Source organism: Barbatula barbatula, assembly GCF_947034865.1.
Source record: "Barbatula barbatula genome assembly, chromosome: 18".
NCBI lineage: Eukaryota > Metazoa > Chordata > Actinopteri > Cypriniformes > Nemacheilidae > Barbatula > Barbatula barbatula.
In genome coordinates, this window is record NC_136781.1 from 21,607,479 (window position 1) to 21,629,475 (window position 21,997).

General features: G+C 40.6%; 1 protein-coding gene across 1 annotated transcript in view; it reads right to left on the reverse strand.

Annotated features, from left to right (window-relative positions):
* Positions 1 to 9,193: 9,193 nt before the first annotated feature.
* Positions 9,194 to 21,997, reverse strand: part of nexmifb (neurite extension and migration factor b) — a 47,518-nt gene continuing 34,714 nt past the window's right edge. The window contains exons 2-4 of the mRNA XM_079480631.1: positions 19,823 to 19,918; positions 11,807 to 15,713; positions 9,194 to 10,050 (exon numbers count right to left, since the gene is read on the reverse strand). Coding sequence (XP_079336757.1) covers positions 9,885 to 10,050; positions 11,807 to 15,447 — 3,807 coding nt within the window. The 5' untranslated portion in view covers positions 15,448 to 15,713; positions 19,823 to 19,918 and the 3' untranslated portion in view covers positions 9,194 to 9,884. The remainder of the gene's footprint in view (positions 10,051 to 11,806; positions 15,714 to 19,822; positions 19,919 to 21,997) is intronic.

Here is a 21,997-nt window from a genome sequence, read left to right on the forward strand (position 1 = left end):
TTACCTGCTTCCGGCGGCCTGACGCAACATCCGGGGGAGATTGCAGTCGGCGGCCCGATCCATCCAAGACACCGTCCGGACGAGAGTGCTGTGGAGGAAAACCCAGGGGAAATATCTCTTTTTGTGAGTAAGTGGGTGCCGGGCCCTGAAAAGGGAGTTGGGTCGGGCTTCCCGCCGTCCAAGTCCTTCAGGACTTTCGCCTGAAAGACCTGGAGGACTGCCATAGCGTGGAGTGCAGAAGCGGCTTGTCCAGCAGCACTGTAAGCCTTCGACACGAGTGTCGAAGAGAGCTTACATGCTCTGGACGGGAGTCTAGGTCGACCCCTCCAGGTGGCAGCCGTCTGCGGGCACAAGTGGCCCGCGACCGCACACTCCACCCGGGGAACGTCGACATAGCCTCTAGCCGCTCCTCCATCCAGGGAAGCCACAGCCGCCGAACCCTCCTGCCTGATACGCGCCGAAAAGGGCGCATTCCAGGACTTGGAGAGTTCTTCATGCACTTCCGGGAAGAACGGCACCGGGGCGGGGCGCGGCTTTTGACCACGCCCCGATCCCAGAAACCATGCATCCAGCCGCGAGCGTTTCGGGGAGGGTGGAGCCACACACTACAACCCGATGCACGCGGCTGCCCGAGAGAGCATGGCCGACATCTCTGCGTCCGTCTCCTCTGGTACTCGACTGCCCGACGACAGGAGGTCAGAGGAATCTTCCGCATCAGATGCCAGCAGGCAGCTGTCCGATGCAGCGACAGAAATGGAGTCATCATCCCTATACGTAGTCTTTCCGCTATGAGACGGCTGTCTGCCGCTCATAGGGGACAAACCAGGTGAGCGTGCAGGGGTATGGATGGTCCGCGAGCATGTTGCTGACGGAGCGACATCCATAGGAATCCCCAAATCACCCCCGCCGCTCGCCAAAGCGATCAACCACGCCGAAACAGCGGCTGAAGACGCCTGGGAAGCAGACGGGGTGGTGGCAGCGCTCGAAAAGAACGTAGCCAACCGTGACCGCAACACCCTGATTGCCATGTCCGCACACACGGACCATGCCGAATCAGTGAAACCTGCCTCAGCATGCTTGAGCCCCAAGCAAGTGACGCAGGTGTCATGGCCGTCAGACTCCGGGATGAGTCTGTCGCATCCGAGGACACAGCTACGAGACATACTCGTAGCCGGAGGGACTTACCTCTAAGGTCTGTAGCCTTCTGCCGAAACGCCCAGGGGAAGTCCACGAAAGGAGAAGTCCGCTGCTCCGCGTCGTAAATCCAGCAGGAAAAGTTTTCTCGAAGTCGAGTAAAAGTGCGTTGCATAAAGAAACACACAGGTTCCGAAGAACAAAGGATAAGTGAATGACCGCCGCCATCTTCCTTTATACCCGTATGCACGGGGCGGAGACTGGCGTGCGCGTGCCATTCGCCAAGCCCATTGGCGTTTTTTAATTAATTAATTATCTCGGAGAGGGTAGGTTCTCAGGATCAAACCCCAGTCAGTCTCTCACAACGTCGAGAGACCGACTGAAGGGGAACAGATATTGCCTACATAAGTACTTACTATGTTAGGTGGGGACAATTGTTGAGTACTAATTCTTTTTTGATGTCTAAACAGCATACAGATTTCAGGAGAAATTGCACCAAAAACTTTAGCATATTCCCCTGGTGTTACAGGAATCTTACAATGAGCCAAAAACTCATTGTAAGTGAAAAGAAGACCATTTGAGTTAAATAGCTGATCCACCAATATGATGCCATTATCAAACCGATGTTTCAAAAACAACGATTTGCACTTATATAATATATGTTCCATATATAATACTTATGTGGTGAAAAGAGTGAACACACTGTCAAATAATAAATACATGTTGGCATGAATTTGACTGATCTTAAATAGAGAATTAATTTCAACTAGCAAGTAAATGCCTCTTTATATTTAAGTTGAGAATGTTTAACATAATAATACAACTTTACACAATCAATCAATCTCAATCAGAAGATTGTATGACATTATGCCACCTCTCCCATGCAGACACTGGCACTGTACCGTTACAGGTTTCAAAGGAGGCACGTGACAGTATTATGCATGTGTGTCAGCAGATCACAAAATCTCAAATCTCAAAAGAGGCAAAATATTTATTTTATTAACAAAATAGTATGAGGGTTTCGAGCTTCAAGTGGGGGTTAAAGCAAAAATAATAAATAAAAAACACTCTACTTCGCAGGAAAAGTAATTAGACTAACAAAATAGAAAAGAACCAAAATACTGCAACATACACTACATTCCTACTAACATAAACAGGAGAAAAGAAGTTTGCTCCCACCTCTAACCCTTTTAACTTATATTTGAACAAAGATTGATCAGTTTAGCAATGAATACAATAACAAACACAAGTACATTTTATGGATGGTCATTTTTGAATAATTTTAATAAAGTTAAAGACGTAATTTCACATCAAGCTTATAATTATCATTAAATATTCACAACGCACTCATTTTAGTATCCTGTATATAGGTTTTTTCATTTTGAAAAGATTAGGAACATGTGAAAAAATTGAAAAATAAATAAAAACTGATATTTAAAGCTGCACAAAGCCAAATCATACAAAAACAAAACATACGAAACAAAACAAAAAAACACAACATATATTGACAGTATGTGGTACATGGATATCTTGTAATTGTTTAGAAAACAAGCATATAGGTCTGGTGAAAGTCATATGGTTAATATTTGTAAAAATACAAATAGATATGGTTGCAGGCATAAAACAAGACGGACACAAAACTTCCAACTTTTAGCCCCAAAGGGTGATTTATTAAGGCACAGTGAGTAAATGTAGGTGAGTTGAGTCGTGGGGAATTAACGCCTCGCCGTACTTCCGGGTTGTGGGGTGCTCGTGCCTCATAGGTGAGGGTTGTGAAGTCCTGAGTGTTCTGTGAAGTGTGCCTGGGGGACCGTCAGCCGCTGGTCTCTAAAACAGGCCCAACCACACGTTAAACATCAAAGTCTCTGTGGAGGAACAAGCTCACCCTTTCCTCTTCTTCCTCTCTGGCTATAAAGGGTGAGCTTGATGGGGACCAGGTGTGGTGGCTTGATTGCGCCGTTGCCATGGCGACGCTGAATATGTATAGTCTTATTCAGTCTATTCCTGCGCATACAAACAACCTCTGTGAGTTTAGTTGTGTTGTGTTGATTACACATTGAGAAACCCACTGCGTAGAATATATACAACAAAATACCATTTACAAATGGGGGATCAAAATTCTCAAAGCAGCCTCCACGTACACAAAACACAATGGTCTCTGGTAGAGATGCTGCTCAAATCTCCACTGTTAGCTCCCATCCTCCAACCAAGAGCACTGATGACAGCATTACCTTCTGTCTGCCAACAGAGGACAGATAGAGAGAAGAGAAAACAAAACAATTCCTTGTAGTACCAGGCAAGGACCTTGACATATACATTAACAATGTTACTTATTTTTATTGGTTTTGATAGATATCAATGGCTATGGCTTAAAATGACCTTGTGCCAGAAGGTTTCAGATCTTTCTTCGTCAGGAAATTACTAAATCTGTACTCAAAATCTGAACTCTGTTGTGAGTTAACTCTTCAGAGTAACCGCGATACAGAGATGAAGGGGAAGAACAGCAGGCAGGAGACGAGGTGATAGTAGAATAAAATGAGCAGTTTACTGAATCTTAGTTGGTTTCAATGCTCTGTCTATTTTCGTCTGACTAGAAACAGATTCATTGGGTTTTATTATACCAGCACAGAAAGTGGAAAATGAATGCTTCACAGTCTTGTTACGTTATTAGAATTTTAGAATGAGATGCTGTATTTGTTTTGTTTTACACAATCATATGTGGAAAAAAATACAAATACAGCATCCAGCACACGATTAAACAACATTAAAAAGTTACAGAATAGAATAATGTGCGGGGGCGATTGTGGCCTAAGCACCGGGCGCTGTGGCAAACTTGGAGTATGGGAGATTATACTTGGATGTTGTCATGGAAATCACCAGTCCCATCCCCGATCAACAGAATTCCCAAGTACTGAACTTAGAATTCCATTTCCTTTCATCCTTTGCACTCCTTGAATACCTGCACCTGCACTTTAAAAACATCCTTAATACGTGTAAATAAATGATCAGATTATAGTATTAAATCATACACAATCATCTTTGGTTAATATGTGATATCTTGAAAACACCTTTAAGTAAAAATATTGAAAACGAATATATATGTTGAAGACAAATATATGTTAATAACAGTGTGTAAGATCATTGAACCGGCTATGTTTTAACCGTAGCGGCAGGACCTCTCAAAGACAACTACTTATGTTTTAGCGTAATAATGAGCAGCCTAACGTCCTTGGCTGCATGCGATGAGTTAAACTTGTCTACAAAAGTGTGTGTGGTGTGTGCAGTTCCTGTATGTGATAAGATGCTTGGTGTGTGTGCAGGGAGAGCAGAAAACCACTTCGGGATCAGGAAACAGAGGAATCCTCTAGGGCTGGGGGCAAACGATTATTTATTAAACGATTAATCGGGCGATTATTTTTAACGGTTAGTCGATTAGTCGACTAGTCTGACAACGAATTTGTCGATTCATCTATCGGTTATCTTCTACTGCTCGATTAATAAAAACCATAATGTATCTCAAATAAAAAATAAATACAAAAATATACAGTTCATCAAACAGTTTAAATATTCTGCTTTACACCAAATAAAATAAATAAAATAATTTAACTGTTATACAAATTTAAAGGCCAGCCTGTTTAGCAGCTGTGCACTTTGGTGGTGCTAGGCTAACCAAGTAGCCACCAACGCATTTTAGTTCTCTGTGCAGTTTTGTCGTGCTAGGTTAACGTCAGCTACTATAGATGCAGCCGTAAGCTAGCTTCCATTCAAGCCAACATTAGATGATAACTAATGTTAGCTAAACACAGCTGTCTAGGCGCCAGAAGCTACCTAGCACGAAAAAACTGCACAGAGAGCTAAGATAGTTAGCTAGCACCACAAGTGCCAGAGCTTAAGCGACTCAACAAACTACACAAACGTGTAAGTAATAACGTTAAATTAATTTCTTGTTATTGTCTCCTTCGTGAGTGACAATGGGGTGCCTCCGTTTCAGAGACTATAAAGACTAAATTTAAAGTATTTCCATACCTTCTAAGATTTAGGGTGAGCTGTTTTTTAGACTTTTTCTTTCATTGGGGCTTTGATCGATATTATGTGAGGAGGTTGCTGTTCCGTGTTATAGCGCAAACTTTTTTAGATAAACAAGATATACAAACCACACCAGACTGATGCATTTACCATAAAAAATTACATTTTATATATGTTCTGATATTATAGATATATTCTGTATGATATTGCTTTAAATGTATGTATTTGTGCGTATAGGACATGTTTCTGTGTGTTGTGAAAACACTCTGCCCCTTTAAAAAGAATGGGTGCATGACGGCCCTGCGTACAGCTACTTGTTCAAACAGGGTGGGATAGAAGATTTGATCATTAAAGCAATTATTCAATTAGATGAAGTATTTTTAACAGTAGATAGAACTATTACATAGGCCTATATCTTTAACATCATTGAAGAATATCAAGAAATACTATTTAGGGCTGTGAAAAAACTAGTTTCACAATAGAAAAAGCTTTTAATGTATTTTACAATATTAAATATGTGCAAGCATGATAGGAAATATACAATAACAAATTAAGGTCTAGAATAAACTGGGCGCATTACTTATGTTCTAAATGTCTATTTTATAAAAAATAATTCCATCAATCTAGCAAACTCATATAAACCAAGTGGTCCATACCGAAATGAAAGGAGGCCATATATACGGTATATGAAAACTAAACATACAAATAAAACCACCCGTAGGTGGTGTCAAAGCGCTGTTCTGTTGAGTTTACATGCTGGGTTCATGTTCAAAGCCACAAGAATATATTAATACCCACACAACTGCTCTGCTTAGAATGATGTTGCTGTGGTGCTGTTTGGAACCATATTTTCATTGACTATTGTGTGAAATGCCAGTCATTACCAACTTGTTTCTTTACAGGCATTCAGATTTTCTAATGAATATTTTTAAAGCTAAACACTTGCAGGTTTATAAAACAACAATTTCCAAATGAGTTTTTCCATTCTGTATTTTCCCCAATTTCTTTGTCTCAATTGGCATTTGTTTGCATGATATTTAAAAATTATTTTCCAAATTTGGTTACCCAGAAATGAAACATATGAATTTCAAGTGCAGTGTGTGATAAATATAAATATAGGTAAATGTATGTGCTGTTGTTGTTTCTTGGCTTTAAATGATCACAATCCGAACACAAAACTGTAGCATAATAATAGCATAATCATTTATTAAATGTGGTTGTGCATCTGAGTCTAGTTGTTCAGCCGGAAAAAAAAACAAAATGAAACGGAGCTCTGGAGTATTGAGTCATCAGGTCTTCAAGTAAGAGAAATGTACAATATTAATGAATGCAGATCATAGTGTGCGCAACATCCAGATTCAGCTCTGGTTCGTGTATTATGGTCAAAGCAAGAGTTTTGTAGACATTTTTTGCATTTGTACCAGCTATTATGTCAACATCTAACAGCACACATTGTGCTTGTACCATTGGGTTCCATAATAAATATTGACTTGCCAGTCAAAACGGCACACTTGTCTCACTCGCTATACAGCTGTCATTAGCTATAGTGGCTCTCCGGAGGTCTACACACAAACAGCTCAAAGAAGGTGGTGCCCACATTTATGCCAAAATGCCCTTATGCTGTCTAGCAGTCACTAGAAGACTTTTCTGCTTATGGATCAGAGGTAAAGCACGTACTATCAGGTTATCCAGTCACACAATTGCTGAGATTTCAGAAAAGTTAAAGCAGCTTAGCCTGTTGAGTTTAGCCGGAAACCAAGAGAGTCAGAAATGGATTGTTGGAAAGCGACTGAGCTGCACACATTCATGCTGTAAACAGGCCCAGTTGTATTTCAAAAGAAGGTGTTGTATAATTTAGTTTTCTGTTGCTATGCATTTGCTTTTATCTTCTGGAACACCAGAGGTTAGATGTGTGTGTTTCTGTTGTGTCACTTTGGACAGTTGTATGAACAGACATGAGATGTCTACAATATACATCATCTGACTCACCTGGCTGAGGAATATCATTTGTTTGGACCTTAGGATAATGTGTCAGAATTTCTTTTTGAGAATTGTTAAGGACAAATAAAACATATTTTGTGTAAGCCACACTTACCCTTACATCAAGTTGTTAAAAGGTTATCTGAAAGGTCAGCTGCAAAGTTAGCAAAGCTACATGAGTGCATTTCAAGTTCAACAACTTAAATGGGGAAAGAACTCTGAGATCTTCTCTTTTGCCTTAGGGGGACTGATTTCTTCCCATTTAGCTGGAGAAAGTTGCTAGAAAGCTAGCTGATTTGAGTCAGAACCACCTTCTCTGGAACTTTGGATGAAAATGGAAGTTTAGAAATGGGCCGGAAATTGTTCGGCTCTGAAGCTTCCAGACCTGTTTTTTCAATAGGGGAGAAATTACTGCTTGTTTAGGAGAGGAAGGAACACATCCCTGAGTTAAGAAGCTGTTCACAATGGTGAGTATACTCGTGCCCACAGGGTCAAACAAATCTTTTACGAACTGTGATGGAATAGAAACCAGTAATGAAAAGGATTATTTCATGTGTTTAACTATCTCTGTTAAAGCTGGAAGGGAGACCTGATCAAAATGGTCAAACGTATCTGCACACGGCTGAGGGAATTCAAGACCAACATAAGAGTGGACAATATGTTTTCTGATATTGTCGATTGTTTCCACAAAGAAGTTCAAGAAGTCCTCTGCAGAAGGAGAGAACGAATCAGAAGAGGATAAATTAGCAGGGTTTAGCACAGAATTTATGTTATGGTCTGTGAGAATATAGAAACTAGGTTTTCTTGTGAGAACCTAATCTTTCCTGTGTCCTGGGTTATATCAACGGATGGATGATATTGGGGAGTTAGACTTAGGGAATGGGGGAGTCGTGAACACGAGGACATTGACATTATGAACAAGGAACCGACTAACACTTATATCTGTACCCTAGATAAGGATGATTAAATATAGCATGATGTGGCTTTCTGTTGACCGTATATCTCGTGTCTGTGCATACTTTCATATCCTCATTTATGGATATACACTCACCTAAAGGATTATTAGGAACGCCATACTAATACTGTGTTTGACCCCCTTTCGCCTTCAGAACTGCCTTAATTCTACGTGGCATTGATTCAACAAGGTGCTGAAAGCATTCTTTAGAAATGTTGACCCATATTGATAGGATAGCATCTTGCAGTTGATGGAGATTTGTGGGATGCACATCCAGGGCACGATGCTCCCGTTCCACCACATCCCAAAGATGCTCTATTGGGTTGAGATCTGGTGACTGTGGGGGCCATTTTAGTACAGTGAACTCCTTTTCATGTTCAAGAAACCAATTTGAAATGATTCCAGCTTTGTGACATGGTGCATTATCCTGCTGGAAGGCCCAATTGGCACCAATTGGCACTAAGGGGCCTAAAGTGTGCCAAGAAAACATCCCCCACACCATTACAGCACCACCAACAGTAACAAGGCATGATGGATCCATGTTCTCATTCTGTCTCTACCATCTGAATGTCTTAACAGAAATCGAGACTCATCAGACCAGACAACATTTTTCCAGTCTTCAACTGTCCAATTTTGCTGAGCTGGTGCAAATTGTAGCCTCTTTTTCCTATTTGTAGTGGAGATGAGTGGTGCCCGGTGGGGTCTTCTGCTGTTGTAGCCCATCCGCCTCAAGGTTGTGCGTGAAAACAAAACTCTTCAAATGATGACATCACTAAGATTTTGAGGACTGACTTCACACATTGCTGACTTAAAATGTTTAAAAAAGGTTTAATAATGCTTCATAATCAAAACAGTACGATGATGACTCATTTAAATACTTCTTTATCTTAAAATCTTCTTCCAAATTACAAACATTTCATACTCAAACGATTAGAGCACAAGTTATTAAGTCATTATAATGAGCATTGATCTAATGAAGTAATTCGCCCAGTTTCATTCAGGCTGTTAATGTGTTGATTGTATTGGTCAACTCAAGTGAAGCTCTGATGTTCACACTTATGTTCATGCTGCCCACCAAAATCTGACAACTTCAAAAAACGCATTCAAAATCTCATTTTAATTTGTATATGTACTCCATAAACATTATTACAAAACTCAGCAAGTTACCAATATTACATTTCACCATACAGGCTTAATCACAAATATTTAAAACCTTCGCAACAGATACAACATAAAATAATACAAGAATAATTTACATGAAAATCTATAAAACAGCAAATAGTTTTTTCACAATTTTTTTCCTTACTTATATGATTTTCCACGATAATACAACACTCTCACAGCCAGATCATTTTCTTCTTACAAAACTTGCAACAAAATGTAGATTTTTCCCTTTTTTGTGTTTCTTAGTATTTTGGTTTTTAAAACCAGAAACGGCTCATTATACATCCTTTTCACGGCCCACAGAGGCACAGAAAAAGGTTACGCACGCTCACACTCACACGCACTAATACTTCACAACACATTCTAAGAAAAATATACACTTACAAAATATCTTACAAATTGGCACAGAGAAAAATATACAATATTTTTGTAATGTCGAGAGTTAATTAAGAATCCCTCTGGTATCAACTCCAGACCGTATTTATAAAGCTTCATAATTTCTCCAACAAAAAGGTAAAAGCAATTCCAATTAATGACAAAGAATCATGTTGTGAATACATCAAACAGAAGAATATACAGTACAATCATTAAGAGCAGAATTTCACGTCAACAATTCCTTGTTTTATCATTTGTGGGAGAATGCATTTACCCTCATAGCACCAGCAGGGGGACACAAAAGCTTGAAGTACATTCGCTTGACAACAGGCAGAAATGAGAGAAGGCAGACAAGACAGGCCCGACAGCGAGCCATGTGCAGTTTTCTCATCAGCATCATCATTATCATCCTGGTCCTAGACATGGCCGACGGGGACAGAGCATTAGGTAAGGCAATACTTTACCTGAGATAGAACTCTTAATAATACAAGTCATCTATTATTTTGCGGTTCATGCCAATGACATATTAAGGACAGATCTGGTTTCAAAGGTTTTTCGGCATATTTAAAAGTCTAGAGATAATAACCTTAATTTAAACATGGCTTTTGTTGCCAGGAATATGACGACATATTTAGCGTCTTGACCAAAATGATTCACAGAAAATCAATGTCTTCTGCAGGTTCTGTCAGCACGCTTGACAAGTCTTGTGTGTTGACTTGTTTAAAACGGACACCGTTTCAACAGTGAGAGACAGTGAGGTATTTCTGATTTGTTCAGATTCATAAATCATGTGTGAGTGAGGACTTTTATGATGGAAGAGAGAAGGGAATTGTTGAAATATGGGTCAAGAAAAGACGTAATGAAAAGGTTGGACATCCCTTTAGTACGTTCTTCAAGTTTAGTACATCACAGGGACATTATGTTACTATTACATCACTCAGTTTTGAAACCAGGCGGATGTCATCCTCGGTCAATGTTACCCTCATGTGCTTTTGTTCCTCTTCTGCAGTTAGAAGAGTTCAACTGTCTGTTTCATTCTAAACCAAAGTGATTCTCAGGTTGACTGAATTTGGCCAAATAAAGCTGTGTTGGTTGAGCGGTTGAACCACTGTCAGCTTCAGGTGCTATTCCAACTATGGGGTCCCAACGAAGTATTAACCAAACAGAAATGTCAGCTCTTGTTAAATCATGAAAGAGAACAGCGAGCATTCATCAGGATAGTAAATCGAACGGCCAGTACAGTATTCATTCACATAATAAATGTGCACTGAGAGTTTACAATTGGCACACTGAGAGAATTCACATTTTTCATTTCTATACAGTGACACTAAATAATAATAATAATCGATTAGTCATATAGATAACATATGATTCTAGTCTGCAATCTATATCATTATTATTATTATTATTAAAACTTGAATGAAGCATTTGGGGATTTCCATGGCAAAGAAATATCCCTGAAAGACAACTTCCAGTACAACTCCTGTAAAAAGCATAGTACATAGAGAGAAATGAGTACGAGTATGAAAGAAATCCACTGGTGATCTGATATGTCTTCAATACAAAATGGTCCCTTTGTGTGCTATTGATATTTAGGAGACTAGCAAGGGTGCGGATTATCCCGAACAGGATGCTGAGCATTTCTAATGTTAAAAAGGAGGTAAAAGGGTGAAAAGGGGCATTTGTGTCTGCAAACAGAATCAAACCCGGAGCTTGCTTCACAAACACAGACATTTTCATCAGCTACATGTTTGAAGAGAGAAATATAATTACATAAGGTCAGCAAGATTCACTAAGAAAATTACAAAAACATAGTCCAAAAGAGAATTTGCACTTATCAAATATTTTCTTCAGACAAAAAAAAAAACAATCAACAACGGCAAGGAAGAAAGCAAAAACAAGAATGCAGAAGAAAAATGCAGCCGTGATCATTTGAAATCTCAATCAAGCTTTGCACAACCAGTCAATAGGTAGTTAAATGCCGAGTACAAGAAGTGTCTCATGCAAGATATCAAAAACCTCATCGGGGGCAAAAAAGAGGGGGACACTTAAATCAAAATAACGCCATTCCATGCATCTCTGGTGTCAAGTCAGTGTGTAGGTATGTCAGAAAAACAGGAGGAAATGGGAAAAGTGAGGAACGTGCAACAGCAGCTAGTTGAAAAATATTACCTCAGTTTCTCAAAAGAAGCCATTAGTGGTATGTCCTTATTTGGGTCTCGTTCGGGTCGCATGCCCTTTAGATTTTCCATCCGAGGGAATTTCGCACTTGCTTTGTGACGGTACATCTTTTTGTGTGCGGGCCCATTGATGCCGGGAACGCCAAGGTTAGGCTTGTCAAACACGGTACAGCCCAAAGCCAACTGAGGTAAAAAGGGCAGGGAGTCATTAAACTTAGCCTGATTTTTGCCACCTTTTGTCCCACCTTTTTTGCCTTTCGTGCCCCCAGAAGCAGTGCCTTTCTTCTTCGGGTCAGAGGACGTTCCTGCCAGGATTTTGAGAGTTTTTAACTTTAGGCTGTTTGTCTCTGAAGGCAGGCAGATATTGGCTGCAGGGCCCCACGCTGGCTCAATAGAGGCCATCATAAAACGCTGCACCTCGGCCATCCCTGAGACAATGTTTGATAAGATGTTGGATGGCTCTTCAAACTCTCTGTGCTCATCTTGGCCTTGAATTTTGCCCTCTGACCAACCAGCTGCAGTCCATTCCTCAGAGTCTTTCATGGGATGAGCCGAACCCTCAATCTGGCCTTTTGCACCCTTTTCATCCAATAAAGCCTTCAGCTTTTTAGATGCCCGCGAAGTCTGCCGTGAAATCTTGCCCTTGTCTGCCTTGGGAGCTCTTGGGGCTTTGCTTTTTTTGCTACACTGGCCTGTATATGGTTTGCTGCTATTCTTCCTTTTTGTCTTGGTCCCCTTAATTGCACTCACATCACCATCATGTTGAGCTCGGTTTTTCTCTTTCGTTGCCAGACTTGAGTGGTCTTCACCATCAAAAATGTGCAGTTGATACTCCCGACTCTCTACTGGATATCTACTCAAATCTTGCTGCTCTATCACATTGCAGTTCCAGTCCGTGTCTTTGGTGCATGACATTTTAGCCCCATCTTGGAGGTCACTGGCCTTTCCTGCTCTCTTCATCTCACGGCCCATAACTTGAGGGGATAAATTAGGCGTCTCCGGAGGAGACAGTTCTGACAATGATGCATGTCTGAATTTATCAGGAGTGAAGTTGGAGATATCCAGCAAGTCTGTGGTCTCTCTCAGGGGTGTGATCGCATCAACACTCTGCTGGATCACTAGCTTGGGACTGCAGTGGGCCAGAAAGTTCTCGTTCACATCATCTTCACCATCTTTCTCACAGGACTTAAGGCTCAGAGAGCTGTAATTGCTAGATGTGGCTGACAGCGAGCCAGCTGATTCGAAACTGGTAAGACGGCCGTTGTCTGTGTGTAGTGAGGCTCTTTGAAACTGGGTCTGCCTCTGTAATAATTGAAACTCAGCATCAGGAGGTAATGACTGCTCAGTCATATAATTCTTTTCGTAAAGCATTCTGTCGCTTTCCAGACTCAGCTGGCTGTACATAGACGCTGTCAGACTCTCAGACACGGGCGCAGGCGTCTCTCCATTGAGACTGTTGGGTTGGACCTTAGATTCAGCAACATCTGTAGTGGTGAATTGTTGGTTGGGATGAAGCTGGTGGTGCCACATCTGGGCAAGACTGGGACAATTCTGGGGGGACCGTTGGAGCTCAGATTCTGACGGTGGTGAAAGTACACAGCTTTGTGCTAGCTGAATGGAGGTGAACGGCTGCTTTTCCAGAGAGAGAGCCAGTGAGTGTTGACTGTGAGGCTGCGAAGCGAAAAAAGAGGCACTAGTGCTACCTCCTGAAGAATCTGAGGCTTCTAACAATGTTTGTAGGTAACCCCCAGGGATGACTGGAACACTCGCAGTCACATTCTCTGACGATGGCTCTTTGTTTGGGGTGCAGGTGGCAGACACAAAAGCAAATTTTTCGGTGGTATTAGCTGTTTGACTCGCACACAAATGAGGACTGCATGCAGCTGGGCTGACTTTTTTATCTTCCCCACCTCCTACTGCGTCGGCATTATCTTGCAGCATGCAAACTTCAGTCAGGTCTGTCATGCCCTCGCATGTCTCCGCAAGGTCTCTCATTTTCTGGCTCCTTAGTTGTGCTTCGCTTCTGAATTTCTGTATTCTGAATATTTTGTTTCTCGTTCTTCTTTCCTCCATCTCTTGTGATCTGCTCTTCCGGGCGGCAGCGTGTGTGATGTCATTTGAGTCTAATGTGCTAGCACAGCTGGTGGCTATTGTTAATGGCCTTCCTATGGAGGCGGTCTCATCTGTAGAAGCAACCTCCTGCCTGGGATCAGAGGCGAAGGGGCCCTGCGTGTTTGGTGATTGCTCCACAGTTTGAATTCTCTGAATCCTAAGCCTGTTTGCCAGTTTGTGTTTCCTTTTGGGGGGACTGGAACTAAAGGCATGATGGTGAGAATTGTGTTTATCCCCTGCTGCCAGCTTAAGATGTTTCTCTCTTTCTCTCTGTTTTTGCTGCCAGAAGTCTTTCAGGGGTGCAAGCTTCTCATATTCGCAAATTTGGTGGTCATTTAAGCTTACAGATGTGTCGGCCGAGTCAATTCTGCCCAGCTTTACAGCCATGCATTTGTCTCCTTTAAACCTGCTGACGATAACAAATTTGTTTTTTACTGGTGGATCTTTGCGAGAGGATTTCCGTCTCTTTTTAGGACACCAGTCATCATCTAGTTCTTGCTTTGGACCAACAGGTGGTTTCTCTCGCTTTTCCATCGTTTTTTCACCATCAATGGAGTCGACGTAGTACAAGTAGTCATCGCTATAGCGAACTTTCCTCTTGGCCCGTAATCCGTAGTTCAGATGGTTGGAGCAACTTGAAATGCTCTTTCTGGACCTGTTGTCTTGGAAGGTGTCGAAGGAGGATATAGTGGCAGAGCTGTCGTCGCTGTACTCCCCCGAGTCATCAGCTGAATAGCTTGAATCGATGAAGCAGTTCATTCTGGGGCTGTTATCAAGCGTCTGCTCTGTTGAGCGTTCATTCCCATCTCCTTTGCAGTCACCCTGAAATCCAAGATCCTCTGCTTTATTCGGCAGCCCATCCACAACCCGCTTTACCCCACCGCCCTCTTTTTTTGCACAGTTTACCAGGACACTTGGGAAAAAGTTGAACTGTGTCTCCTCTTGCAGGACATTTGTTTTCTCTCTCATGTTGTCCTGGAAGGACTCGTAGCGGATCTTTAGGGAGCATACGTCACTGCTCAAAGTGGAGTCATCGTCGTCATCAAACATGTAATTGTCCACGTCTTCTTCGGAGAACAGGTTTACAGAGAGCTCGTTCTTGGAGCAGAGATCTAGCAATTCCATCTTACTTTCGCTGATGAAGGACTCAAAGTATCCCCAGTCCTGATTTGGATTAGCAAGCAGGCCATCCTCTCCATTGCACTTGTCTAACAGCAGGCCTTCGTACACATTTTTGGAGGCTGGATCAAGTAATTCCTCCTCTATGTCCTTCTTCTCCACCAGCTGGGTTTTAGAAACAGCAAAGGGCATATCAGAGAGGAGCTGCTCTTCATAACTTGCCGTCTCACTTGTACTCATGCATTGCATGTTAATATCAGATACAGGGCAAGCCATTTTGAGGTTGATAGCGGACTCTACAGTGGACGCATCCTTGGTCTCGATGAAGCAGCCCGGACATGTGCGAACTGGCTGAACCAGACAGTCTTGCGTCAGCCCAGGGATGCTTGCAGGTTCGATCATGGTGAAACAGGGTTGCTTGTCGTCTTACAAAACCCCGGGTGGCTCAAGCCCTTGGCAGTACAGAGTTTGAGAAATATGGCGTGGTTTGAGGACTCATCAGTTGAGTGGTCCTATAAAGGTGCTGACAAGCTTTTTTAAGACCGACGTAATGCCGTGGCAGTTTTAATGGCTCCTCTGCACACACACTGCAGCAGACATGGAGGATTGGTGTAAAGCAGCATCTGTGACACTTTACGTCTTGTAATTGCACTTTAGACCATGTGACCCTAGACAAAAAGAGACAAGTACACCATTAATACTGTTGATAATCATACTACATCAATACATTGAAAAGTATTAGCCAATTATTGGCTATGACGTGGACATTAGTCAGGGAAGATTTGCGAATGAAATTAAGGAGAGAAATTTATTTTCAACAGACCTGGTACGGTAATTAGTAACAAAAAATAGGGCCTCTTCCTGACCAAGGTTGGTTCTTTTTTCTGGTTTTAACCAAGAGGTCTTGGAAATACCAGCAGAAACATAAAGTTGTTGAAGGAGAGGAGAATGTAATTTCATTTAGATTTTTTCAGTTTGAACAACATGCACTCATGAATGGTGCACTTTGAACATTTATAAAGAACATAAACAAGGTCATTTTTTCTATCAAAAAGTCGAGACAAATTAGCAGTTAAGGTGAATTTGCGGTGTATTAGAGATACTTTAGGAGGCTGGTTTGTACAGAAGGATGGTTTGTTTGCTTTGAATCATTAGTCCACAGCAGCTGAGGCAGATGGAGTACATACTCAAGGGAAAATTTAGAGCAGCGTGTCAGAAACAATATAACCAATGCCATATCACCTGCCTCTTGCATTATGTCTATGCTATTAAAATAAAACATTGAGCGTGATGTCTTTACAATGAAATTATCTTTTTTCAAGTTCCTTCTAAATCAAGGTACAAATGACAGATACAGAGCTTTATCAAATGTGCTTCCAAAGACACCAAAACCTCATCTACTGTTTCTATCATTTGTATAATTACGTAAACAGTCATGGCACCTTTTAAAAATCAAATTTTTGGTTTTGAGGCCCCACACAGAGCTTATAAAGACCTCCCAATATGAGTAGCTGTAGATGTGAGCACTCAAGAGCTCTTTACGTAACAGGCACCTGTGTTTCAACCGGTTTCAACACTGACTTGCAGCCTTAAGGTTCATTTTGAAAGGAACAGTTCGCTGGTGATTGTGCTAGTCGCGTCATGTGACTATGGATCACATTTACACTGATATTAAGTAAATGATGGTAGGATTGTGTTTTTTTGGGTGAATTATGCATATGTCCTGCTAAAGATTAGGGCTGCAACGATTCCTCGAGTAATTTGAGTAATTCGAATACAAAAAATCTTCGAGGCAAATGTTTGGCCTAGAGGCTTTGTTTAATCCATTTAACTTCAGTACCCACGGAGCACTGCGTTTCCCCACGGACCATTATTACTGACATACATGCCCGCTAAACTCTGGACATGTTATGTAAACCCAGAAGACGCTGCAGAATACATTACAGAAAATCTGGTTTTCATTTCCGCTCTGACAACCGCAAGACTGCGACAAACACTGTGTGTGTGTGCGTTAGAATGGTGAGAGAACATTGTGCTCGGTATGTTCCTCATCTTTAAACTGAACTTTTAGGACTTCAGCCGGCAAAGTTGATCCTGTCTGACTAGCGTGCATCACAGTACGTATTATGTCCATAGGCTGAAAGTGGTCTAACAGGGCTGTACAGCACTTTATTTACCAGTGTAGCACGCAGGTGCATTAAACAGAGCCGCTTGTTTGTGTGACGTGCGTTTGTCTTTGTGCTTGTTTCTGTGTGACGTTATGGCGTATAGCTATTTTACTTAGTTTTAGTCTATTTTGCGAGTGAAACTTGTTGTCCGGCTGCAATGAGTCCATATAACTGGATGCAGACTTGTGGATGCAGAATCCTGTTATTTCAACATGCCATGTGGCGGTTCTGCGTGTCTGAGTGAATGAACTCCACAGTTTAATGTGTTACATGCATGATTCTAGTGGATTTGTCCGCGTCTGCGCTGCATGGGTATGGAAGGTACATCCTGACAAATTTAAATGAATAAATTGAAAGATGAAAATGAAAACCAGATTAACAATTTCATTATACAGTACATAACTGCTCGCACAATATGAGCAATAAAATAAAAATTTACATTTTAAATTGAATTGTGTCAGTATTATTCCGTGAACATTAACAAAAAACTTTTTGTTTTCACAATTTCTTTCTCACATTTGTCTTGCCTCGAGATTTTAGAGAAAATTAAATGTCAAATCACCAATTGCATTTTCTTTTTCAATTGGCAGGGACAACGCATTGTCAGTGTTAAAATGAAAATAAAATTATTTTATTTTATTATTCATGTTGGCACATATTGTGTGCAAAGTTTGTTAATTGAAAATTGTTAATATAGTTTAATTTATTTATAAATGTTTAATTTATGTATTTCAATTTGGCAGGATTTATCTTCCGTATATGAGGACATGAACTTCATCTTTATTTCAGGACATTTTACTTAACTACACTAGTTTTATGTGGACAAATGTATTACTATTTAATAGTAAAAAATTTAAAACAAAAACTAATTTGGATAAACTAAATGCATCACACATAAACTGAAGTTAATAGCTAACATTTGAAACTATTCTTTCTATTTTTATTTATGTTTCTTATGTATGTATTATATTGCTTTTTGAATGTAATATGGCAATGAAATGTGCTAAATGGGTTTAGTTTTCACAGATATTAATGTATGCAATTTCAGCAATAAATATGTACATTTTCTACAAAGGAAACAAGTTGTTAGTTGTTCATATTGAGACCTGTCTTGTTTTCTCTTGTAAATGTAGTATTGCTATTGTTATAAGAATACTGGATTACTACAGCCCTACTACTACATATTTTTATGCAGCTTCAGAATCTTCACAGTGGACTGAAGCATCATGGGTAGGTGATGTAAGCTCACAATTTGCTTCGGACAATTTACAGTCTGCAAAATTGCTAACTATTCTTTTCTATTAAAGACAAGACATTTGACTATTTATCTAAACAAAAGCATAGCGAGTCTGTTGTGTTTTTGCTCTTTTCTAGGCTTCTTTCAGTCTGGATCCCGGGCGAGCGCAGGAGAGCATATGGGGTTGCCGTGTCTTTTGGCAGGTGGCAGTGATACCCTGCACCTAACCTCTGCCAGAGCTGATGGTGAACAGCCTTTGCCTTGGTTTAGCATTAACACCGGGGTTAACTTGTACAACACGAGAGAGAGAAACATTTGCCCAAACGGGACTCTTGTTTACCGCAGATTCAGCTCCTGGGGGAATATTATACACACATGTGGCCTTGAGCCTTGTGAAACGCTCGATAACTACATTACTGTATCAGAAACACAGATGGTGAGATCAGATTATGAATATGAATATTTTTAAGCCACAGATCTTTGACACATCAGTTTTTGGCCAGAACGAAACCAAAAGGTTTGAGAACAACCTTTTCATTGTAAGGCCTCCTTTCTGCATCGCTTTGCGGCCCCCCAAAGTAAACACTTATCAACTTAGAACTTTAACTAGACCAAAAACATATTCAGTTATTCAATGCTCGAACGTCAATTCGTATGGTTGGCGGTCTTGTTTTACAGAGGTTTGATTGCATAAAATCTATGAAAAATCTATATTTCATGAAATGCCACAAAACCTGTGTCCCCCTGGATGCATCTTGGTGCCCCCAGTGTGAGAACCACTGATCTACAGTATTAGTTAAAGCCCTGACAACTGGTATCAGTTTCTCTAAATAAGCTCCATATATGAATGCTTTTCTCTTACAAACGTATTGCTTCACATTTATTAACCCTGCAGACACTTTTATGATGAATGTTTGTGCAGCTTCAACAAGTTGAAACCTCTATACCGTACAGTACAGTATGTTTTTAAAGTGACAGATATTTTATTAAAAAGGTTTTATGTTGAGTGGAAGAAATACATCTGGGATGGTGCAGAGGCAAGTAAATGATGAGAGAATGTGTGATCTCTTTAAGAGCTTTATAGTTACACTAATAAAAGACTAACAGATCATTTATAGCCAGATCGTTTCATATCAAACTTCTTTTTTCAGGATCAAGTTATGCTGACAAAATATTATAAAGCAAAACCTGTGACTTTATATCATGAGCTTGATAAGTAACATAATGCTTCAGAACAGAGAAAAAAACAACATTGATCTTTCATCTGATTGGTTGGCTCCATGCTACGTTTAACCCAAGACTTTTGATTTCTATGAAAGTTGTGAGATGCTGAGAGAATGAACACGATGTTGTATGTGGTGCAGATTGTCACCTGTCTGGTGCAGTTGTTTGGTTTCCTGCAGGATGATTCTGGTCCATCAATGAGAAGCTTTTCTGTTTGTATGGTGATGCATTACACCTGTTCTGCCTAGAACACAGGAGAACAACACACGAGTCCATCAGTATTTCATGTGTGAAAACTAAATCTGTAACCTTTTTGTTTGTAAAACAAACTGCATTCATAACTTATTCACAAAGAGAATCTAATAGTAAAGATTTATAAATTGAGCTGTCGGTTAAGGATTTCAGAGATGTCAGTTTGATGTCATGCGGGTATATAAATGATCCTGCGATGTTTTAAACAGATATGGAGATAGTTCAGCAAAAAAGAAAGAAAACCTCATTCAGCACTGCAGTGGTTCTTGTGTTTTAATGTGTGGTTTACAGCTCTGATGGCAGAAGATTATTAAAGCTTCTTCCTCACTGAAAGCTATTGAGTGGCTTTAGATGTCAGGCTTATACAAAACTTATGAAGTTTAGGGTATAGAACGTTACGATTTAGGTGATTCGTTGAAAAGTTGATTGTTTGAAAAACAAATCAGTGTGATATTTTAACTCTTTGTGTTGTATTCATTTATAGTTTTGAGCTACACAAGGGTGAGTGATGCCCAAATTCTTACTGAACTTACTGAATACGTGACCATTTTACTTTTAATCTCACTGTATTATAACTGCAAGACATTTACAGTTTGAGCCTGAAATCTTCAAGGCAAGTAAAGATTCAGATCTTCTGTCACCACGGCAACTGGATGCAACAATCTACTATTTAAGGCTCAATTTATCACCCATATTACAGTTAGAATCTTGGTATGTATATATAGTGCACTAAATATTTCTTTATGGTAATGACTTCAAGATCTCCTTCATCACGATTCTCTCACTGCGGGCAAAACAGACAACTTACATCTTCAACAACAGCACAGAAAAGAGAGATTTACATTAGAATGACACTGTCATTCCTTACTTTCAGTGTTCATACATACGTGAAAAATTGTGTTTAAAGTTTTTATGATGTCAATGGTTGTACATACAAACTGAGATTAAGGCTTTTATTTGTTTTGATTTGATCACTTCTCAGATTCTTCATTGTGATGACATGTGACGGCTGTGTGTGACTGTGTCGAGGTTACTGTGCTCATGTAGTATCTGTCACTTTGGATCGCTTTAGCCAAACAGAACAGCATCTGTGTGTTGACCTCTGCAGGAGAAAGACATCATTGGGTTGTTTAGTGGTGACGAAAGGAAAAACTGTTTCCGGGTCCAAGCAGCTTAAACAGCTGTTAATGAGCACGATTTACTCACATCACATATTTAACTCAAAGAAAACACGACAGTCACCAGACTCACAGGATCTCTGACATCAATATTTGAATAAAGGATGAAAGATCAATCGCTGACTGGCCATGTGAGATTGAGTTATGAAGATAAAGGTTTTCTCTCTCTGTCTCTCTCTCTCTGTCTCTCTCTCTCTGTCTCTCTCTCTCTGTCTCTCTCTCTCTGTCTCTCTCTCTCTGTCTCTCTCTCTCTGTCTCTCTCTCTCTGTCTCTCTCTCTCTGTCTCTCTCTCTCTGTCTCTCTCTCTCTGTCTCTCTCTCTCTGTCTCTCTCTCTCTCTCTCTGTCTCTCTCTCTCTCTGTCTCTCTCTCTCTCTGTCTCTCTCTCTCTCTGTCGCGCGCATGTGCGGAGTGTCTGTGGGGAGCGTGTGAGCGGAAGAGTGTTTGGCGTTGAATGAGTGAGTCTTTCTAAACTTTCTCTTTTATTTCGGCTTGGTTGTGTAAACCGTTTATTTTGGCAAGTAGACTATTGAGCAAGTAGAGACGCTGGCCGATATGGCGGCGTCTCAAGGTTTGGATAATTTAACGCGGAAGCATGGCATTAAAGTCATCACTGCGGAGCGTTGTTCTGTTGAGGATTGCACAATTGCTGTCGCTGAAATAGTTGGATACTCTAGTATTTTGTCTGCAGCTAGAATGAATAGTGCTGTAGTGATTTTTTTGGATAGTATAGAGAAAGTAAACGAGGTTGTAGTGAAAGGTATTGTCGTGAACAGTGCGTTTACCCCGGTGATGCCTCTAGTCCAGCCGGCCAGAAGGATTACAATTTCAAATGTACCGCCATTCATCAGGAATGAGATGATTGAAAAGGAATTAATGAGACATGGGAAAGTTG